At 50.4% G+C, this 20,906-nt stretch overlaps 1 protein-coding gene across 4 annotated transcripts in view; it reads right to left on the reverse strand.

The window, feature by feature from the left end:
* The window catches only part of GBF1 (golgi brefeldin A resistant guanine nucleotide exchange factor 1), a 2,365,494-nt gene that overhangs the window by 639,625 nt on the left and 1,704,963 nt on the right, over window positions 1-20,906 (reverse strand). For all 4 annotated transcript variants that reach the window (XM_078643218.1, XM_078643217.1, XM_078643220.1 and 1 more), the window contains exon 30: window positions 4,911-5,130. In XM_078643218.1, the coding sequence (XP_078499344.1) occupies window positions 4,911-5,130 (220 nt within the window). The remainder of the gene's footprint in view (window positions 1-4,910; window positions 5,131-20,906) is intronic.

Consider the following 20,906-nt stretch of genomic DNA (forward strand, 5'->3'; position numbering starts at 1 on the left):
TAGTCTTACCAAAAAAAAAGACTGGGGAAAAAGACTGGGAGAGTAGGCTCTGCCCCCTGGTATACTCCAGAGCTCAGAATCTTAAGAAAAGACTGTAAGAAGCTTGAGCGCACCTGGAGGAAAGTCTGGAGCAATACAAATAAAGTTATATACCGTGCTGCTATTAGAGCATATAAAATCGCCCTTAGAAACGCCAAGACAACATTCTTCGACGAAAGAATTAAAAGCTCCTCTAATTCCACCAGAGAATCCTATCAGATTATTAAAGAACTACTGAAGGTACCTGACCCCCCATTGTCTCAAGATACGTCAGGAGCTAAATGCAATGAACTTGCCAACTATTTTGATTTAAAAATCAAAAACATCTTAACTACCCTGCCTCAACTGGTTAGCCATGCTAAAACAGACAGCCTGCTCCCTGCCGTTGGCCTTCAGCTTAATGCTTTCAATCCAGTCTCAGATGAGGAATTTCTTAAAGTTTTAGCAGCTATGAAAAGCGGCTCCCCTAGCGACCCGGTCCCTATGCGGTTTCTTAAACAGATCGCCACTACCATTGCTACCCCAGCAACTGAGCTCATTAACACCTCACTTTCCCAGGGCATTGTTCCGCCCAGTTGGAAAGGGGCCATTGTAAAGGCCCTCTTAAAGAAACCACATCTTGACCCATTGGAGATGGCAAATTTTAGGCCAATCTCACTACTCCCAGGATTCAGTAATATCACAGAAAGATTGGTGAATTTCCAACTCTCCCACTTTCTGGAGTCAACCAAACTTCTGCAGAGCTCTCAAACTGGATTCCGCCCAGGCCAGGGCACAGATACGGCCCTCCTCTCTGTCATTGAGGAGGCAAGGTGCATCTTGGATTCAGGGGGATCAGTGGCAGTGATCCTCCTGGATCTGAGTGCAGCCTTTGACACGGTCAATCACCGTGTCCTTATCCAGCGCCTGGCTGAGGTGGGAGTAAGGGGCTCCGCCCTGGTTAACATCTTATCTGAACAATCGCACTTTTCAAGTCTGGGAAGGCAATTCACGATCTGCCTCAATCCCCCTCCAGTGCGGTGTGCCTCAGGGCTCACCTTTAAGCCCCACATTGTTTAATGTGTACATGGCCCCCCTGGAGGATGTGGTTGTCCCGTTTGGGTTTAAAATTGTAAGTTACGCAGACGACACCCAACTGGTCGTCTCACTCTCCCAACTTGATCAATGCCCGGATAATTTTCATTCTTGCTTGACGAAAATACATGCCTGGATGTGTGATTCCTCTCTTAAATTGAACGGGTCAAAAACCGAAATCATGTTACTAGGTCATAAGGGCACCTCTATACCCACTACCATCTGGCCTGCCTGTCTAGGGGATCTCCCCAGCCCAAAAAAAGAAATTAAAAGCTTAGGGGTCTGGTTGGAACAGGACCTCTCGTTTAAAACACAAGCAAAAAAAACCAGCAGGAATCTGCTTTGGCCTTCTACGGTCTGCTCGGAAAGTTCTTCCTCTCCTTCCGCAGTATTCTAGGAAGCTGCTAGTGCAAGGACTAGTTTTGTCCAGATTGGATTACAGTAATGCCATTTTCTTGGGGGCCCCTGAAGCCACCATCAATAAACTCCAACAGACACAAAATGCCGCAGCTAGGCTATTAACGGGTACCTCAGTTAGGACGTCAGCAAAACCAGCACTGAAATCGCTTCATTGGCTCCCCATCCGTGAAAGGATTAAGTTTAAATCTTTATGTATCGCTCATAAACTTTTTCAAGGTAAGGGACCTGCTATCATGAGGAGTCTAGTCACGCCCTACAAGGCTAGAAGGCCCCTGCGCTCTGATAATGAGTGCCTGGCGAGAGTGCCAAGATTCAAGAAGGCACGCACAGGAGGCCGCCGCTTTTCGGTTAATGCGGCGTCACTGTGGAACTCCCTTCCTTCTAAACTGCGCATTGAAACTTGTCATTTGCATTTCCGGAAGCTTTTGAAAACCTTCCTTTTCCCCAAGTGACCTCTTGTCTTCCTTTCTCCCTCTTGAGCCTGATTCTAGCGCAGCGCTGGGATGCCTCCGGGTAACCATGTGCTTTATAAAACTGCTTACATTACATTACATTACTGTTGGGGTCCCACAGAGTTCCATACTAAGCCCTATGTTGTTCAATCTCTATCGAACTCCTTTAGCGGCGATCATTAGATCATACGGCTTTGAGACCGTGTCTTACGCCGACGACACTCAATTACTTGTCACTTGGGACTCTGACTACGTCGGCACTCGATCTCGGTTTAAGAGCTGTATGACCCGAATAAATGAATGGATGAGTACAAATAAGCTACAGCTGAACAGCAATAAGTCTGAAATTATCTTGTTTGGAAGAGCTGAGGACTTCTGGTCACATGATTGGTGGCCTTCTGAACTAGGAAGGTGTCCCTCCCCCAAGTCAGTTGTACGAAATCCGGGCATCACCATTGACAGCTCCTTGTCTATGAAATCCCATATTGATCAGGTTTTAGGGGTCTGCTGCGGGATCATGTGCAATCTTCGTAAGATCTTCAAGTGGCTACCCACTGAGGCAAGGAAACCACTGGTGCAGGGCCTTATTATCAGTCGCTTGGACAACGGAAACACCCTGTTTACCGCCCTGAATGAAGATCGGCTCACCAAGCTCCAGATTCTTCAGAATACAGCAGCCAGGCTTGTCCTCAATTTTCCCGCAGATCTCCATCCACTTCTAATCTACGGACCCTTCACTGGCTCCCGATTCAATAGAGATGCCACTTTAAAATCTTAAGTCTAGCCCATAAGACAATGTATGATGAGGTCCCTTACTATTTAAAAAACAAACTTAAATGGTATGTACCAGGAAGACCATTAACATCAAGCTCTAAATCACTAAATCATACCTTGCTCAGACCCGCATTCGAACTTTGCGCAACAGAGGCTGCTCCTTTTCATACCTTGCCCCGATGTTATGGAATAAATTGCCTGCACATATCTCATCCACAACCAATCACAAATGTTTTAATAATAAACTTAAAACCTGGCTTTTCCCTCCAATCGCCAACTAGTCTCGGATTGTTGACTGTCCTATCGTCCTTTCGGTGCTAGCGCCATGAGACCTCACGGTGAGATGTGCGCTATATAAAAGAACATCTGACATTTGACATCTGCCCAGTCCTGACTTAACTGGCATTGCTGTGCCAGAGGGTCCTCAGATCTCTCCCAGTCCCCCCCTACATCCGTGTTCTGATAAACAGGCAAAAATTACGGAGCCAGGGTATAGGTGAAAGGGTCACCCATCGGAGTCGGGGATGGCGCTTTGACGCCGAGCCAGAACTGGGGCTGAAACCAGGACGGCGTCGTCCGAGGACGACGCCGTGGGGGTCAGCGCCAGCGGAGGATTCGTAAGGTCAACTGGCGTCGACCGAGATCCAGGCGAGGATCCCACGGGGTCCTGCAGCGTCGGGATCGAAGACACCGGTGGCGCCGGGGCCGAAGCCGCCGGCAACACTGGGCTAGGACCCCCAGTCGGACCCACGGGGCACGAATGCGCACCAGCGGGACTTGAGGGCGGGAAGAGAATCCTCACAGCCACGAGGAAGCCTCTGACCTTTGCCGGAGTAGCATTGGGTCCAGGAATCGGTGAGTGTGGGACCGGATACGACTCCTTTGGCTCCGGCGGAGATGCGCAGGTGGAGCCACCCGAACCCTCGGCCGAGTCACAAGACCGGTGAGGGGAAGTCGAAGATTGACGATGCTTCTTCGACTTCTTTTTGCCATGCCTCGACTTACCCGAGCGCGAGGACTTTGATCCAGACGATCGGTGATGACTGGGGCTCCGCGACCGGTCCATCGACCTCCTCCTCGACCACGGACGGCACGGAGCAGACTGACGAATCTCGAGAAGCTTACAGGAACACTCCCGCCTAGCCTTCGACGTCAAAGCCCGGCAGTCGGGGCACGACTTGTCAACGTGGTTGGCCCCCAAGCAGTAGAGACACCGGCGGTGGGGGGTCGGTAACCGACATCAGTCGGTGACAGGCATCACACGGCTTGAAATCGAGCATCCCTACTGTCACCAGGAGTCCAGTCGACTCGAAAAAGATAGACAAAAATGTCCAAAAAGTTAGTCAAAAATTGACTAAGGGTAGGTGCTCTTCTCGGATCTGCACTTGCTGGCGCGGAAAAAAGAAGAACGGACATCAGCGCGCGAGGGTGGCGTCTATCCAGCGACGTCATTCTGGCGATCACGACGCCGACTACGGAGCCGCAGGACGACGCCTACCGACGCACAGGGGTACTGCTGACGAAAAACTTTCCATATCCAGTCCGACGCCTGGGGATATTATAAGGTGAGGAATCTAACACGAACGTGTTTCTATCAGATATCACATTTATCTACAGGCACCAAACCACTTTCATACCTGCTCTCACTAACAAGTACTTCTACCTGTAGAGCACAGAGGTGAAGAAAGAGTTGAAGGGAGGAAGAGGTAGGAGCCAGAACATTACTGGAATACAATGATGAACATATCCTCAAACTATTGCTGCGTGTGGATGGGCCAAGATGTACTGTTTAGTTAACAGATTAAGGATTACAAGATTGTAAGGAAAAAGGTGCTTTACCATTGGCAAACACCTGTTCCCCTGGAACAAAGGAAACAACATTTTATACACAAATTACAGACTCTTACATTTTGAGAATTTCGGAAAAAAGAACTGTAAACATTGGTGACATTTTTAAGACATGATTTTTATTTTCTAAAATAATCTATTCTGGGAATAGTATATTCTCAAAATATAACTGTAAACCAGGGAGAACAATTTATACAAGTTTTGAAACGCAGCATATTTTCCAACAGTAACCTTTACCACAAGTGAAAGCTCCTCTATATTACATGTTTATCTTGTAAGCACATATAAGTTGCCATTCCTTACCTGAGTCATCGGCTTGTGTGGACACCTGCAATGCAGAGGGTGGCTTCACTCCTGCCCCAATGCACTCCAGCAGGGAAAAAAGAGTGTACCAGTCACCACTGTCATGGATGTTGGCAGCATTGGTCTTCAACAACTCGTGAAGCCCAAAAGCTACTTGCCGGCTCACCCGAGACAACACATTTGGTTTCATCATCAAGAGAATTCTCAGCGAGAGTAGCACCTGCCAAGAAAAATGTAAAAGAAATAGTGCCAGTCTTGCAAAACTAGGAAACCTCAAGGAAAGAAAAATGTACTCATGTCTGAAAATAATCCTATGCCAGGACAAAAGGCAAGTATTATGCTCTACTTTCTTTATTGAAACTTTCCAGTACAGGGGTGTGGAATTTAATAAAATATCTACTTGTCCATGGGGCAGGTTGCTTCATAAATCTATTTGTTCTATAACAAAATCCACTAGTCCTTTTTGTGCAACATAATGCAGAGACAAATTATGGCAGCAATTTCTTATATAAGAGCTGTGATATAGCCTCTCTGACTATGCCAGGGTCTCATACCAGAGTAGGGTTTGAATACTAGCAATTCCCTTATGTTGCCAGGTTTCTACAGATCTACATACTGGGGCTGAAGGTAGTAGTAAGCAATATTTTCACGGTTAGAATGCCCTTTGGAGTCTGTGCAAACCTACTAAATTGTATGTTTTAAGTGTTTTCACCGACTCTTCTCTAATATTTCCCATACTGAGAACGGTTGAAAATGTACTCCAGATAATGGCAGACTTAAAACTTCTTCCAGGCTTAGGAGAAGAGTGGTTGGAGGGAAAATGAACTTGCAAACACTCAAATTTTCGCATGAGAAAATCTACATATGCATATTTGCTAATGCTAAAATGCAGTTCACAAATATTTTCCAGGACTACTATTTCTCGGCCTACTTCTGTAAATTCTTGTGAATTCACAAAAGCTGGATATCTGCACCTAATCCAAGGACATATATCATGGGTGCAATTTTGAGACTTTAGTAATTGGGCCCCTAATTAGGTCTGGTGTTAACCATGAACTTTTGTGTTTATTAGGATTCTGTATCTCTTTCTCTATATTTTTTTTTTATTTTTTATTTTTTTATTTATTTGAGTTTTATATAGCGCTAGCTAGACCCGGAGGTATCAGAGCACTTTACATAAGGATCAGCGAGTTACAAAGTTAAAAACAGTGTTGCGCAGTAACATTAGTTACAATAACAGCAGAAAATATAGACATGTCCAAAGGGGTATGTGAGGTAGGGGGAAAGGAAAAAGGGGAGGAAAAGGATTGGACCAGGTAGAACCGGTAAGGATGGAGGTGCTCCAAGGGGACTAAAAGACAATAGGAAAAATCGAAAAGGGGGATACATAGAAATAACGTAAGGAGGCGAGGTGAATGAAAAGGAAAGGAGGCAAGGTGAGGGTAAAGTAAAGGAGGGAGGAGGGAGATCACAAGGGGGGTCAGGACAGTGTAAAGGAATTGTCCGGCGACAAAGGGCGTAGTACAGCAGCAAGTGAGGCGGACGAATCCTTCAAGATGGATGACCCGGGCAACGTATGGAAAGTCACAAAATGGCAGGGTGAAGAAAGAGAACCATTTTGCAAAATAACAAGGGCGCTGGAATTACGGAGCATAGTAGAGGGGGGCATCACAGGAGCAAGGAGGGAAAGGGACTGGGGGATCGCCAAAACACAACCAAGTCATTTAGACGGGCAAATGCTCAGTGTTATTGGGGCAGCAGAGTCGACGAGAATGTTGATACGCAGTCTGTTCAAATGCACAGGCTCTTGGTCGCAATGGCAGCAGTGCCATCAGGCTGCACGGCGATTGTCTGGGAAAGTCCGCCTGGGTGCCAGAGACGCAGTCCAGGAAGGCTCACCCCCAGGCTCAGATAGCAAAGAAAAGCCCTGGGTGGCAAGCCGTAGTGTCGAGATTCTCGCCGCACTGCACCCCTGTGCCTGGCAATACGACTCGCTGGTCCCGGTCGTCCCACAGGAGGCAAAGCAGGAGGGCAGGCCGCGCGTGAAGCGACAGAAGTCAAACCCGGAATGCATCGGGTTGGGAGACCTCATCCCAGTACTGTAACAGGCAGCCGGAGAAACGCCCCTAGGCATCAGCACCGCAGAGAGTGGGTTCCGACGATGGCCGGTCATCACCGAAGCGTCGGTAGGCAGGGGGAGGAAAAGAAACAGCAGCGGAGAAAACACAGAGCAACTATGCCAAATGCCCGGCTGGGTAGGTGACGGCCAGGGCGGTGCACCTGAGCCAATCTCCCCTTCAGCCGTCGATGCGTCTCCACCGGACATGCCGCTCGGGCTCTGCCAGCCAGGGAAATGCCTCAGATCAAATTCGAAGAGCTCGAATCCAGAAGAGGAGGCCGGAGAGACGATGGCAGCAGTCAGAGCACGACCCTGGTGAGTAAAGGGGGTCAAGATTTGGGGATTTAAGCCCAAAAAGGTATTCCCTGGACGGGAGCTCCCGGCCGGAGGTCCTCACCTGTCGGCCATCTTGCCTCGACTTATATATATAAATATATACATATCTCTCTCGGTTGGCTTCACTGTGAGTGCCCGCATTCTGCTCTCTCATAAGGAGAATAGAGGTACACAAAGCAGTTTTGTTCAGTGCCAGGAAACCCTGTGAGACCAAAAGCAATTTATCTTTTGCCAATGTTTGTTATAATGGGAAGTACCTGGCAGCTCCCAGACCAATGAGGTTTCACAAAGACCAATTTCAGACCTGCTGGGTTTGCCAATGCTGGTTTATTTTTGTTTCTCATAATCTTATTGAAACTGGTTACACTGATTTTCCATTATGAATATTTTTAGGAAATACTAGCATACATTAACACATTTTACCAAAATAGGCTGCAAATAAATGGTACCTCAAGGTTTACAGTAGTTTACTGAATTAGATTCCCTACTTTCATGTTTTTGGGAACATTTTATTTTGAAAGGAAATAATCAATCTTGCTTTCAAGCTTCAGCAAATATTTGCATCTAATCAGAGAGCATTCTAGGAGCATTATACAAAGCCTCATATTGCTAAACTTTGAAATGTGTGTTCACATTTTTATACTTGAACCACTGTGCATAAAGAAAGTGTTTCGAATTATTATACATATTAATCAATATACCCGCACAATCCTGGTGATGTGAGGTGGGACGCAATGCAACGAACCACGGCACACAATGTTTGAACTATGAGGAAAATCAGGCACAAAACTCGGCCAACTCAGAATGGTAGGTATGGGCCACCTGAACCAAAATAGTATCTTGCCTACCCGTCTTCCTGTCTCAGAGCTCATAGGCACCTATATATAGGAATGAACACATTTGTTCAATATGTTGCCAGCTACAGACACTTAATCAGAAATCACAAGAACTGCATCCAAAACTGCATGAGCAATCATACCGTTACACGGTTATACTTCCGTCCCCGAAGGAGATTTGGTGGATGTCAAGGTTAGGGTAACCAACCGTCTGTAAATTTTACAGACAGTCCGTAATTTGGACCTCACGTCCGTTGTCCGTAAGGATCCCTTTTACGGGCGCCTTTTTCCGTAATTTTGGGCATTGTAGGGAAGAGCACTGGTCCCAGCATGAAGCCTCAACTCCCTGAAGGGGCCGCCTTGCACTCCTCCTCGGAGAACAAGAGCAGCCCCTCCCTGCCCATTGTCATTATGCTGACTGATTGCTACATACAGAATGACAATGGGCCAGTGTGGGCTGCAAAGCATGTGGTGGGCCTCCCCAGCTTTAGTCTAGGGCAAGGCATTCTGTCTGACAGAACAAATGTGCAAAAACGCCAATGCTGCTACATGAGAATCCCGTTCAAGAAAATAAGGGGCTAGAGTACTTTCACAGTCTCGTCATTTTAGAACTGATGCATTTTTAATATTATATTCACGGAAGCCATGATTGTTGCTTTTTTTTATTTTATGCAACTAACAACCATTGACAAAGCCAATAGTTCTGGCTTGTTACAGGTGTAACGTTACTTGTTGTGTTATATATATGGATACAATGACAGAAGAGGCAAAATACCAGTTGGGCGGTACACTGTAATAAGCACAGATTTTTAGCTTAGGTGTTTTAAGGCACGCCCTTAATTACATCAAACGCCCACTTTGGAGAGACACCCCCAGTTTTTTCATCCCATTTAAAGCCCTGGAAACAACACCATGTCACAGTCACCTCATGGCCTGGCACTGTGCATCATGCATGAATCACGCCCTTCACTTTTTCAGATTGCCTATGTGCAAGGGCATAGTGAACCCTACCCCCACCCCACCCCTTGCTTTAGGAACTACAGCAAGGGTGAAATTCTTGATGGGCCTCTTCTGTCTGCAACTATTTGAGTGATTGACGTGAAAAGGTGGGCGAGTTAGTAAGTGAAGGGATGGGTGGATGGCTGGATAGATTAGTGAAAGGGTGAATGGATGAATAAAAGAGGGAATGGATGAATGAGAGAAATGATACATGTATGAGTGAGTGGATGGTAGGATTATGGATGAGAGAAAAGGTAAATAGATGGATATATGGGTGGAAGGGTAGATTGAAGAGTAAAAGGTAGATGGAAGGTGTTGGACTTTGGCCCTTAGGGCAGGTTCACCCCTAGACTTTTTGCGTGAAATGGTGACCTGGCAATGGTGATTTTTGGGATTCTGCGCACTTTCACTGTGTCCCAGTGAAAAGTGCGTGCGCACTCTGAGTGCATGTGCTGAGCTAGGCCTGCCCGCCCATAGGAATGCATGGGGAATGTATGTGTCCCTGGTAGTTCCTGATGCGTGGGGTGTACAGGCTTGAGTCTGGTATGTGTGAACTCGTGAGAATGAATGCTGCGCAACGGTATGTGCGGCTTGTATGTGTCTAGTGGGGAAGTATCATTTCTAGACATGGCTGTACGTGTGCTGTGAGGGTGCTGGCGTGTGATTGGCTGGAGCTGGCTGGCATGCCAGGCTCCAGGAAGTCTGGGTGGGTCTGCCCGGTGGTGAGTGGGAGATTAGCATGAGTGATGTGTGGGAGGAGTGTACCTGTGTCCTGGATGGGCTGGGTTTTCCCCACACAATGCTGGCTCCGCCCCCCTGTGGTGTGTCTAATGACCCAAGCCCTGCCAGTGAATAGAGAGGGTGGCTGAGGTAAACAGAGTACTCAAGAACCAGCTGCGACTGGTTCCGCCCCCACTCTGCACCTTCAGACAAAGGGAAATGCTGTATAAAAATGGGGCTGTGTCCCCACAGTTTTGGTTCTCTTCCAGGATCCTGAGGGGGCTGTTGCTGCTGCTGCTGGGCCAGAGGACCGCCACTTGGGGTGTCTCCCTGCCTGGAGACCCAGTGTGCTGGCTCTGGGCCCAGCCTTGCCCCCCCCTGCCCCTTTGGAGGACTTTTGCTGGACTTTGGGCTGTCCTCTAGCGCTGGGAGCGCTGGAATTGCCTCTTAGCGCTTGGAAGCGCTTTTGTTCTGCTATAGCGCTTTGGAGCGCTTTCTTGTGGCTTGTAGCGCTGGGGAGCGCTTTATTTGAAGAGGCCGGTGCCCACCCGGCATTGGCCGCCCCAAGCGAGTGCCACCTCGCTTATTCTCGAGTGTTTTGTCACCTGGCAGGTGCCCACCCTGCCAGGGACCTTGCCGCTGTTTTTATAATTTACCTCGAGGGAGGCCACCCCTCGGTAAATTCAGCCCCCGCCTAGAAGCACCGGAGACGGGCCGCCGCGCTGCCCGCGACGACCCGGAAGTGTTTCTGCTGGCCGGCCAATCCGAGAGCGGGCCGACCGGAAGTCCCGCCCCGCAGCCGCGACCTGGAAGTCAGGCAGGCCGGGGGCGAGAGAGAGGCAGGCGGAAGCTGCTGCCTGCACGGAGAGCCCAGGAGAGAGAGGGCAGAAGCCTGGCAGCGAGGAGCTGACGCCTCGAGGAGCCGCCGCCTCCCCAGCGAGACCGGGTGAGTGCAGAGGCAGTGGTGCCTTCCCCCCCCAGAGCGGCCCCGGTTGCTAGGGGGCCGCCCCGACGAGAGGGGCATTGCGTGTCTTAGAGCCTGCAGGGCTCTTGGGGTGCATGCGCAAATACTTAACTTACATCGCCTCCAAGTTTAGCCTTGCTGCTCGCGCCACGTTACCTAGAGGGTGAGTAGGGGTTATCTTGGCGTGTAACTCCCTTGCCCTGACTTGGGTGTGCTGGTCTCTGACTGACTTTGGCGAAAGCCCTGGCCAGCCGGGGATCCCATTTCCAACAGAAGGGTAAAAGGTAGATGGATGGGTAAAAGGGTGGATGGATGAGTGAAAAGATGGATGGATGAGTGAAAAGATGGATGGATGAGTGAAAGGGTGGATGGTGTGCAAGTGAATGGCTGGATGGATGAGTGAAATGATGGACGGATTGATTAATTGATAAGTGAAAGGGTGAATGGATGGACGGGTGGGTGAAAGGATGGATGAGTGAAAGGGAAGGTAGATGGACAAAAGGACAGATAGATGAGTTAAGGACTGAAAGGGTGGATGGATAAGTGATATGGTCAATGGATGGATTCATGAGTGGATGAGTCGAGGGATGGGTGGAAGGATGGATGGGTGGAAGGAAGGATGGCTAAGTGAAAGGGTTGATGGAGAGCGAAAGGGAAGCTGGATGGATTACTGAAAGGGTGAATGGGTGGAAGGATGGGTGACTGGGTGGATCGGTGAATAAGAGAAGGGATGGCTGAATGGGTGAAAGGCTAAAAGGCTGGATGGATGAGTGAATGGTTGGCTTGATCCGTGGAAGAGTGGATGGATGAGTGTACTGATGGAAAGGGTGAAAGGGTGGATGGATTGATAATGGATGGATGAGTGAATGGGGGATGGAGGGATGGATGAGTAAAATGATGGACGGAAGGATACATAATGGATAGGTTTGCAAATGGTTGAATATGTTTGGATATGGATGGGCTTAATTCTATACTATTGTGCGACCTCCTCTGATGTGTCTGTATAACTTACCTTTTGTCCCGAAGTTTTGTCCTGAATTTTGACCTCCTGTCCTGAATTTTTGTCCTGAATTTTGACCATTTGTCCTGAATTTTTACACTCACCGTCCTGAATTTGCACCCACGCCAGTTGGTCACCCTAGTCAAGGTCTGGAATTCGGGAAGTAAAAGTTACTTACCTTTGGTAACGATGTATCTGGTAGGAATGATTCTAGCCGCAGATTCCTTAACGTAGAATTATACCCAGGCCTGTGACTGGACCCGGAAAACTTTCTTGCCCAGCATCTCTGCGCGCCGGTGTGAGAAGTTGGCCTGATATATGATGCTCACTAGTTCTAGTGATCACCTTGTATCAGTCCAAACAACCCTTATGGTGATTGGTTGTAAGTCAACCTTATAGACCAGCTATCCTAATGGTAGCATGGACAAGGCAGTCTTAGGCTAAACTCTTTTGGCATGTGAAGCCAGCTGTTTTACCACAATATAACCCCTTGAATACAAGATGAAAGGACACCACACAGGTTGGTATGAAAATAAACAGTATATTTATTAATAACAACACCTCTGAACTCTTTATGAGGTCAGAGGGCTAAGCACATGACAATCTCTTACGAAAAATACGACAAGTTACACAAAATTACAATGGTGCCCTAGGGGCACGACAAACCATATACTAAGTAAGTGGAATGTGAAAGTCGATAAAAGGAGTGGAGCTGTCCAGAGGCTGTAGGATCGATGGGACCACGCTACCCTAACTCTAGGTAAGTAATAGGAGGCCCACGGAACGCGTGTGCAGAGTGTGAACTCACACGCGAGATGCGTAACAACGTCTATGGACAGTACAGTTCAAGTTAAAGGTGAGTACGGACAATCCTGACTAGTTAGGACAAAAACGACTGTGGAACTGGACACTAGGACAGTTAGACTACCCTTGAGCACCGAAATGCTCTCGTTACCTCACCCACGGGCTGCGGGTGCATAGGTGCCAAAGTGTGTCGGGTTCTCGCGTTGAAGTCAATGGAGCCTGAAAGAAAAGATGCTGCAGGCGACCAGGAGGAAGATGTCCGGTGCGAACCAAGGGTGGATCGGTGAAGAAGAGGACCTGAAAGCATAGGGGACAGTGTTCAAAGTCACTAGCCAGTGACAGGTGTGGAACCAGGGAGGAACCAGATGCTGTCGTCGCGATCAGGTGAAGAGTGGACGCTTGACTCTGCAGCCACGTGGACCAGGAGGTATCTTCGACGACCAGGATGGAGGCACAAACTGTCCCACGCAGGCTCTCGCTGTCGGCGGTGTCGGATCCGGAATTGGAGTCAACAGGCCTTGGCAAAGGCAACCCACGCGGTGAAGGGAAAAGACGTCTGGTGCGGACTAGGAGAGTCCGGGGTGCCCCTCTTTTGGAAGGGAGCAAGGGCCAGTGTGGAGCAACCAGACCAGCAGCAAAGATTCAAAGGTTCGTCGTCTAGGAGGCCACTAGCCAGCCGGCAAGTGACCAGACAACGCGTCGAGCAGCAACCAAGCAGAAGGGCCCCACGCAGATCTCCTGGAAGCTGGAGGGCTGATCTTCGGTGCAGGAGCTGCTCGGGGCTGGGGCTTCTCAATCCCCAAAGCACTTGGTCGAGTTTACCTCGAGAGTCGTGCTGGAAGCGAAGTGCAGGTTCGTTCAAGATGGCCGGTCCCACGTGTCTCGTCGCACCCACGGGTCTCAGCTTTGCTGCAGATGTGAGTTGAGGTCGGAGAGGTCTGGGAATCCGGTCTCGTCGGGCTCTGAAGTCTGGATCCTCGAGGGAAGACGACAAAGTGAAGCCGCTGGACGCTTGATGGTGCCTGCAGTTGCAGGGTGGACAGTCCTTGTCCACAAGGGAGATTCTTCAGTCTTCTGTGGAGCAGAACGTCGAAGTCCAGAGTTTCTTCTTGTAGAATTGTTCAGGATAATCTAATTTGGAATGGGACCAGCTCCTACCTTTATTCTCCTAAAGGGGGCTGCACTACTGACTAGGTCCCTCCCCTGGGTGGAACCAGGAAGGGGGGTGGCTACACCCCCTATCCTTTGTCCGGTTTCCCGCCAGAGCTGGGGCAGGGATGCCCCAGCAACTGGTTTGAACCGGTGTATGCACAGGACACCTTGTGTGCCCCAGGCATGTCTCATTCCTTTCAGGCCTGTCCTACCCAATACACAAAATCCTGTCTGGGGTGGTGCTAGCACCTCCCAAGGCAGGAAACCCTTTGTCCAAGCCGCCCTCGCTGGAAGGACTCCCAGCAGCAGGAGGTCAGACTTGTGTCTGTGGTGGCAGCATCCATTTTGTGATGCTAAGGCTCGAGTTAACTTTAACCAGGGTTTACAGCTACATCCATATCGTGTCCCTCTAGAAGGGTGGAATGCTACCCCCGTCGCCAGAATTGGCGAGGGGTAGTATTCCAATTCGTATGACACCTTACTCGACATGTTCTGATAATGTTATACCAGAGTTAGCATTTAACCGCGAGGTTGATAATGCACTTAAGAGTATATGGTATAGCGTTATCATGAAACAGCTATTAGGACTTGGTTCCGCAAGCTGCAAACGGGGTCAAGCTCATGCCAGAGCACCATCTCACATAATTCCAAGCACTCTGCCTTCAGGATTGATAAGGCCCTCCATAGGAGTGACTGATAGGAATATATGTGTCCATTTTAGGGTTAGATATAGGAATACTATATCTATAGCAAAGGGTGATTAAACCACCTTGCCCCAGCTGTCATGCAGCCAGTTGTGTCAGTTTTAGATGGCCAGCCAGGGGTGGCATAATACATGCTTCATCCCCTGGTAGGCCCTGGGTACACCTATGCCCTGGATACTTAAGGTACACTGTACAGGGACTAATAAGGTGGCCCAGTACCAATTGGTAAATGCACCTAGGGTACATGGAGTCCATTTTAACAGAGAGAGCAGGAAGCCTGGGGTCCTGAATAGCAGGATCCCAGGCCAACTAAGTCAAAAACCAGCAAAACACTAGGCAAAAAGTTGGGGGCAACCATAGTCAGATATCCACCTTCCTACAGCCGGGGGGTGGGGGGAGGTACCACATGACTCCGCCCGACGTCCTCCGTGGGCGTGACGTCAGCAAGGTCACATAAGCCCCACCCCAGCGCGTGGACGTCAGTTGGCTTCGGAAAACTTTTCCACGCCACAAAACGGAGCCATCCCCTCAAAACTGAGAAGAGCATGGGAACAGTGTGCGAAAAAAAAAGGGTGGGTCGTTAAGGAATCTGCGGCTAGAATCGTCTCTACCAGATACATCGTTACCGAAGGTAAGTAACTTGTACATCTGATAGAGGCTACTAGCTGCAGATTCCTTAACGTGGAATAGATACACTAGCCATACCCAAAAGGGACGAGGGGCTGCGAGAGAGCCTCCCCACCAGGAGAGACACAGGGGCCCCCGCAAGGGACATGCCACAGGGACAAAAAGGGAAAGGCCAGGATATCCTAAGCCCCACCAAGGGAGAACTGCCCAACACCCCGCAGGGGAAAACAGCGCCCGAAGAGCCACTAGGAACACAAGAACCACCTCAACCCCTAGGGAGGAGAGGTAGAACTGGAGGTAGGGCTCACTCAAAGAAAAGCCGAACACACCCCAGCTTCAAGCAGCAGACAAGAAAGGGACGGCAGCACCGCTAAAAGTGCAGACGGAAGAAGAAAGACACAATGGTGTAGAAGGAATTGCTGGATGCCGGGGGGATCCACCCATGGGAGTACCTAAGAGTAAAGATCGGGCCAGGACTCTCAAGATTTAAATATATGCAGTTAACATCATGGTACGAGGCAGAAAAGGGGGAGACCGGAGGAAACAGAGATATTGAAGATCTGTTGAGCGTTAACCGACCACTAAATAAAGAAGTATCTATATGGTATAACAGCTTGCTGGAGGTTGAAGACCAAGCGGTACCCCCCTTTTGTGCAGTTTGGACAGATACCCCACTTGGGCCGCAAATAGACTCCTTATATGAACCGTCTTTAAAGATTATGTACAGATACGTCAAGCCCGCTTGCCTAAAAAAACCCAATTTTTTTGTAATAAATAGACTCTATTACACCCCCGCAAAAATTGCAAAGTTCGCCCCACACCCCGCCCCTAAATGCCCTAGGTGTGCAACACTCCTTGCGGACGATATGCATATTTTCCATGAATGTCCAGCACTTGCAAAATTTTGGGCTGAGGTGGGAGACAACATACGAGACATTTTTAAAACTAGTATAGAAATCAACATGTCTTTGGTGTTTTTTGGAGATGATGGAAGCCTCAGCCAGACCCTTTCTCAGAAGGATAGGGGTTTATTACTGTATCTGATATTGCTGGCTAGAAGGGAGGTGTGCAAGAGGTGGAAGGACCCCCTCCCTCCCCAAAGGGAAGACTGGCTCAAAGCTGCATTCAACATGTCACGGTTAGAGTACGAGGGTGTGAAGGACAAGGCAACAAACATATGGCATCCCCTCGTGTGCTGGGGTAAGTCGCTAAGATTACTGTAAACATCTTTGGTCTTATGATTACACCATTGCCTCTTACAAAAAGAAGAGGCAGGTCGGATGACCCAAGCAAGTGCAGTAAGCCGTGGGGGCGACAGAATGAGAAGGCGGCTTCATAAGACCCGCAGAGGCTTGAAAGGTGAGATGAGGACCAAAAAAAAAAAAAAAAACAACAATGGTGTAGAAGAACAACAGGTCTGCACTGGCATGCACAGCCAGCAGTAGACAACACCACGGAACGGTGCACCCAGGACAAACACGACGCCAGCCAAAGATAGAGGCCAGGAAAGGCCAAGAAGGGCCAGGACATGCCCCAAGGGAGGGGCCGGCACACACAGGCCCACGAATGAAGTGAAACCAGACTGAGCTACAACGCAAGGCCGCAGACAGCAGGCCAGACCAGGCTAGCAACACAGCGATCCAGGAGAAGGACAGACCGGGGCACAACGCAAGCCACTCCAAAACCATCAGCAGGAGGATCGCACCTGCGACATACCGTGACGCCAAGGAGAGCAGAGGCCCAAAGGACGACAACACCTCCCCAGCACATGATAGAGCTATTTAATATCTACTGTTAACCCACATAGGACATGTTATGTCCCAAGAACATGGGAACCCTCTTAGGAAAAAGTTTCCGTAGCAGAGGACAAACAGAAAGACCTGCGGAGAAACCGCAGACAGCTTGCAAATCAGCCAACAAGAATACACAGAAGGGGGGGCGTGGCTAGCAGCATGGCCGAGTGAGTCGCACTCCGCGCCAGCTCCGGCTAGCCGAAATAATCCGACATTATTATCCTGATCCACCGATTCTTTCACCTAGGCATGATGTAGTGCGAGACTGGCTGACCCTATCGACTGCCCTTGCCGACCCTCCTGAGACCCGAGAACGCAGGAATCGCCGAGAAACAACCGCCAGACTCGGAGCCGGGGCCAAGATGGCGGCAGCCGCATCGGACTACTAACTCACCCGAGGCTCAGATCTGGGCCCCCCCCGGGGGGGGGGGGGGGGGGGCGGGGGGGCGGGGGGGGGCTGAGGTGCGGCTTTGTGGCGCTTACCATCTCAGGGGCTGGAGGCTGTACCGGAGCCCTCAATTATCGCACCGAGACCTGCCTGGACATAGCGGAGGCGGCGGACCGGAGGAGCGCGACTTTCGCCCAGCCCCGCGGGGTTTAGACGGGCAGGGGCTAGCAGGCGGAGTGCCTCGGGTCCGGACCATTGACGGGACCCGGGTGTACGGGCTGCGGTGGGGAGACCCCCTGTGAACAGAGAGAGTGGGGCCCCGGACCCATTTGCGGGGTGCAGAGACGACCCGACCGGAGCTGCGGAGCATCACGGACAGGAGGAGATCGACCCCGCTGCTGCCTGGAGATCGGAGGAAAGAGGCAGGTTAAGGGGTGCACAGCGCGGTGGTGTTTGTCTGCAGCCGCACTCTGCGTGTCACATACATGGTGCCCGGTGGACTCGGCTGGACCGGGGGACTGCATGGGAGCGGGTGAGCGCTGGCACCCCTGGCTTGCGGGTTGGCTGAGAGACATCCTTCTAGCCCTGACCTGTCCGGCTGCCCCGGTTGGGCCACTACCCCTGCCTCCCGCTCCCAGAAGAAGATTACTGCGGCCAGAGGCCTGAGGCCCTCTCCTACCAGGCCACTCTCCTGGGGCCGCTGACATCCTCCCCAATACACCTCGCTAGACCCCCACTCCGAGAGCACGGTGGAGGGCAGAAGTGGTCTGCGGGCAGGCACTCGGGCCCTAGAGTCTGACCCCCCCCACCTGCGCCAGAGAAGCCAGTCCGTCATGGGGAAGAAGGAGGCGGTCGCGAAGGCGCAGAAGCAAGTCCTCATTGACAAATTCGCAGTGACGCAGCAGAATGGTGGCGGAGAGGCGGCAGGATCGAGCTCGGATACAGCTCTCCTGATGTGTGCGATACAGGCTTCCAGAGCGGACATTCAGGCGTCCAGAGCGGCCCTCGAAGTGAAGATCGGTGAGGTAGGGGTGGAGGTCAATCTGTTACGGCAGGACTTCAGAAACCTTACGGAGAGGGTCACCACGGCGGAGACGTGATTGGGGGAGGCGGAGGATGTCATCCACGGTCTCCGGAAGGATGTTAAAGACTTACAGACGGCTCACAAACAGCTCCTATGGAAGGTGGACGATGCAGTAAACAGGGCGAGGCGGAACAACCTCCGTTTTGTGGGATTTAGAGAAGGAATTGAGGGGTTTCTGCGCAAATGGCTGATCGAGACACAGCCCTGGGCGCACTTCTCCAACTGCTTCATCATTGAAAGGGCATACAGAGCCCTTAAGGCCAAGCCATTGGAGGGGGGGCGGCCAAGATCGGTCATTGCGAGGTTCCTAAACTTTGCTGACAGAGACTTGATCCTACGAGAGGCCAGAAAATTGGGAGAGATCCGATTTGAAAACGCTCAAATAATGATTTTTCCCGACTACAGTCAGGAGGTACAAAAGGCCCGACGCTCCTTCGACTCAGTAAAGGCCAAACTTAGAGAGCTGAAAATACAGTACATGCTCCTCTTCCTGGAGAAACTAAGGGTCATCTATAAGGACAAAACGTACTTCTTCGCACATCCGGATGATGCGTGGCAATGGTTGGAAGAACGCCCACCTCTTCGCAGGCGAGAGGGGAATGAGACGATTGCGCCGGGGACAGACCCGGTAGCCGGAAACCTATGGGAGAGAGTACAACCACAGAGGAGACATAGATCACGGGGACGAAGGAGGACACAAACGACGCCATATCCACCTCAGAATGGATCCCCGAGGAAATAACGAGATCCTGGCTCACCGAGGCCTAGAGTCCCGTCGGGATCTAGGTTTAACGTCCTTGCTGTAGAAGAACATACGGAGATGGAGAGCGAAGCGGGAGGAGAACTGTCCGAGGTCGAGGAAGGAGAGGATCAGTCGCTCCACCCACTGGCACTGGCCATTCAAGAACTGGAGAGAGTGCCTGCCGCAGGTAGACCCGCGACGCCGGACGAGACTGTCCCCCGCGGCACTTGAGTAATCAAGATGGTGGATGGATTATCGGCTAGACCGCATGGAACCACGCAAGTGACTCACACGCACCTTTAACACTTGTTTAATACTGAGTTCTTTTTGACCATTTTCTCTTGTTTTATCTTCTTCCTACAGCACACATACACTCAACGCAGTGAACTTTGAACTCCTCGGCCACTTTGGCCATTGTGTACTTACCAAGTTGGGGTAGATCTGCAGGGGAGGGAGATACCAGGGAGGACGACAGACCTTTTCCTGCCAATAAGGCCTACCGCAAAGGGAGGTAGAAGATGGGCCTGTTGGGGGAGGAAGGTGGGGAGGGGGGAAATGTTGGGAGATGTTTTTGAACTGGTTTGAGCGCGTAGAAGGCAGCGCGAGGGGGGAGGGCGTTGGGGGGAGTTGGAGGGAAGGGGAAGGGAAGCCTACATCACGAAAGATGCATTCACCTGTCAGGAATGCACGCGCAAGGCGCAGCACACTACACCGCACAAAGTCAGATGTCCTCCAATACTATGTGACAAGCCCTACCAGACATCGACGTGCAGCCAGCGTCGACCATCCTCACGGGCTATCCAGACCCTTGAGCGCGCACCACCACTATGATTATGGGGAGCCCAGAAGGAGACGCTAGAAGTGGGGGAAGTGTTAAGGTGTTGACATGGAACGTAAACGGCTTGGGTTGTAGGATCAAACGTGGATTAGTCAACAACTACATCAAGAGGTCTGGGGCGGACGTAATACTACTTCAAGAGACACACCTACAGGGCACCCAATGCGCATTCTTGGCGAGAGGGCAATACAAGGTTCTAGCGCACGCAGGGTGTACCTCGGGATCCAGAGGGGTTGCTATTTTGATATGGATTTTAATATCGTGCTTGTATGTATTTTATCTGCACTTTTATGGTCCACGACCGAAATAAAGTTATCAAATGATAAAAAAAAAAATGCTATTTTGATTAAAAAACACCCACCAATGAAAGTAACACAGGTATGGAATGACCGTCAGGGTTCCTATGTAGGAGTGAGTGGGACATGGAGGAGAAGAGAATACACATTTATCTCAGCCTATGTCCCGCCTAAACTACAAGCAGATACTATGAGGGGAGTGTCAGACATTATACTCAACACATCAGACACGGTACAAATAGTGGGGGGGGGGGGGGACTTCAATGACGTAATGAACAGGATTGCAGGCAGGACAGGTACACGAGAGGGAACTCATCCGATGACCCCACTAGCCAAAGTCATGACGACACTGGGCCTCCTGGACGTGTGGCGCTGGCTACACCCAGACACACAGGCATACTCATTCTACTCCGGGGCACATAAGGTGTACTCCCGACTGGACTATATCTTTATGGCGAGACAGGCCCTACAGGTGACAGACTCAGCGGAATACCATGCCCGAGGGATATCGGATCACTCACCCCTAGTAGTACAGTATGGTAGGAGGAGAAGAGAAGGCCCTGCACTCCTTCGACTCTCGGCCTGGGACTTGCA

The sequence above is a fragment of the Lissotriton helveticus genome, chromosome 5_1, assembly GCF_964261635.1.
Source record: "Lissotriton helveticus chromosome 5_1, aLisHel1.1, whole genome shotgun sequence".
Lineage (NCBI taxonomy): Eukaryota > Metazoa > Chordata > Amphibia > Caudata > Salamandridae > Lissotriton > Lissotriton helveticus.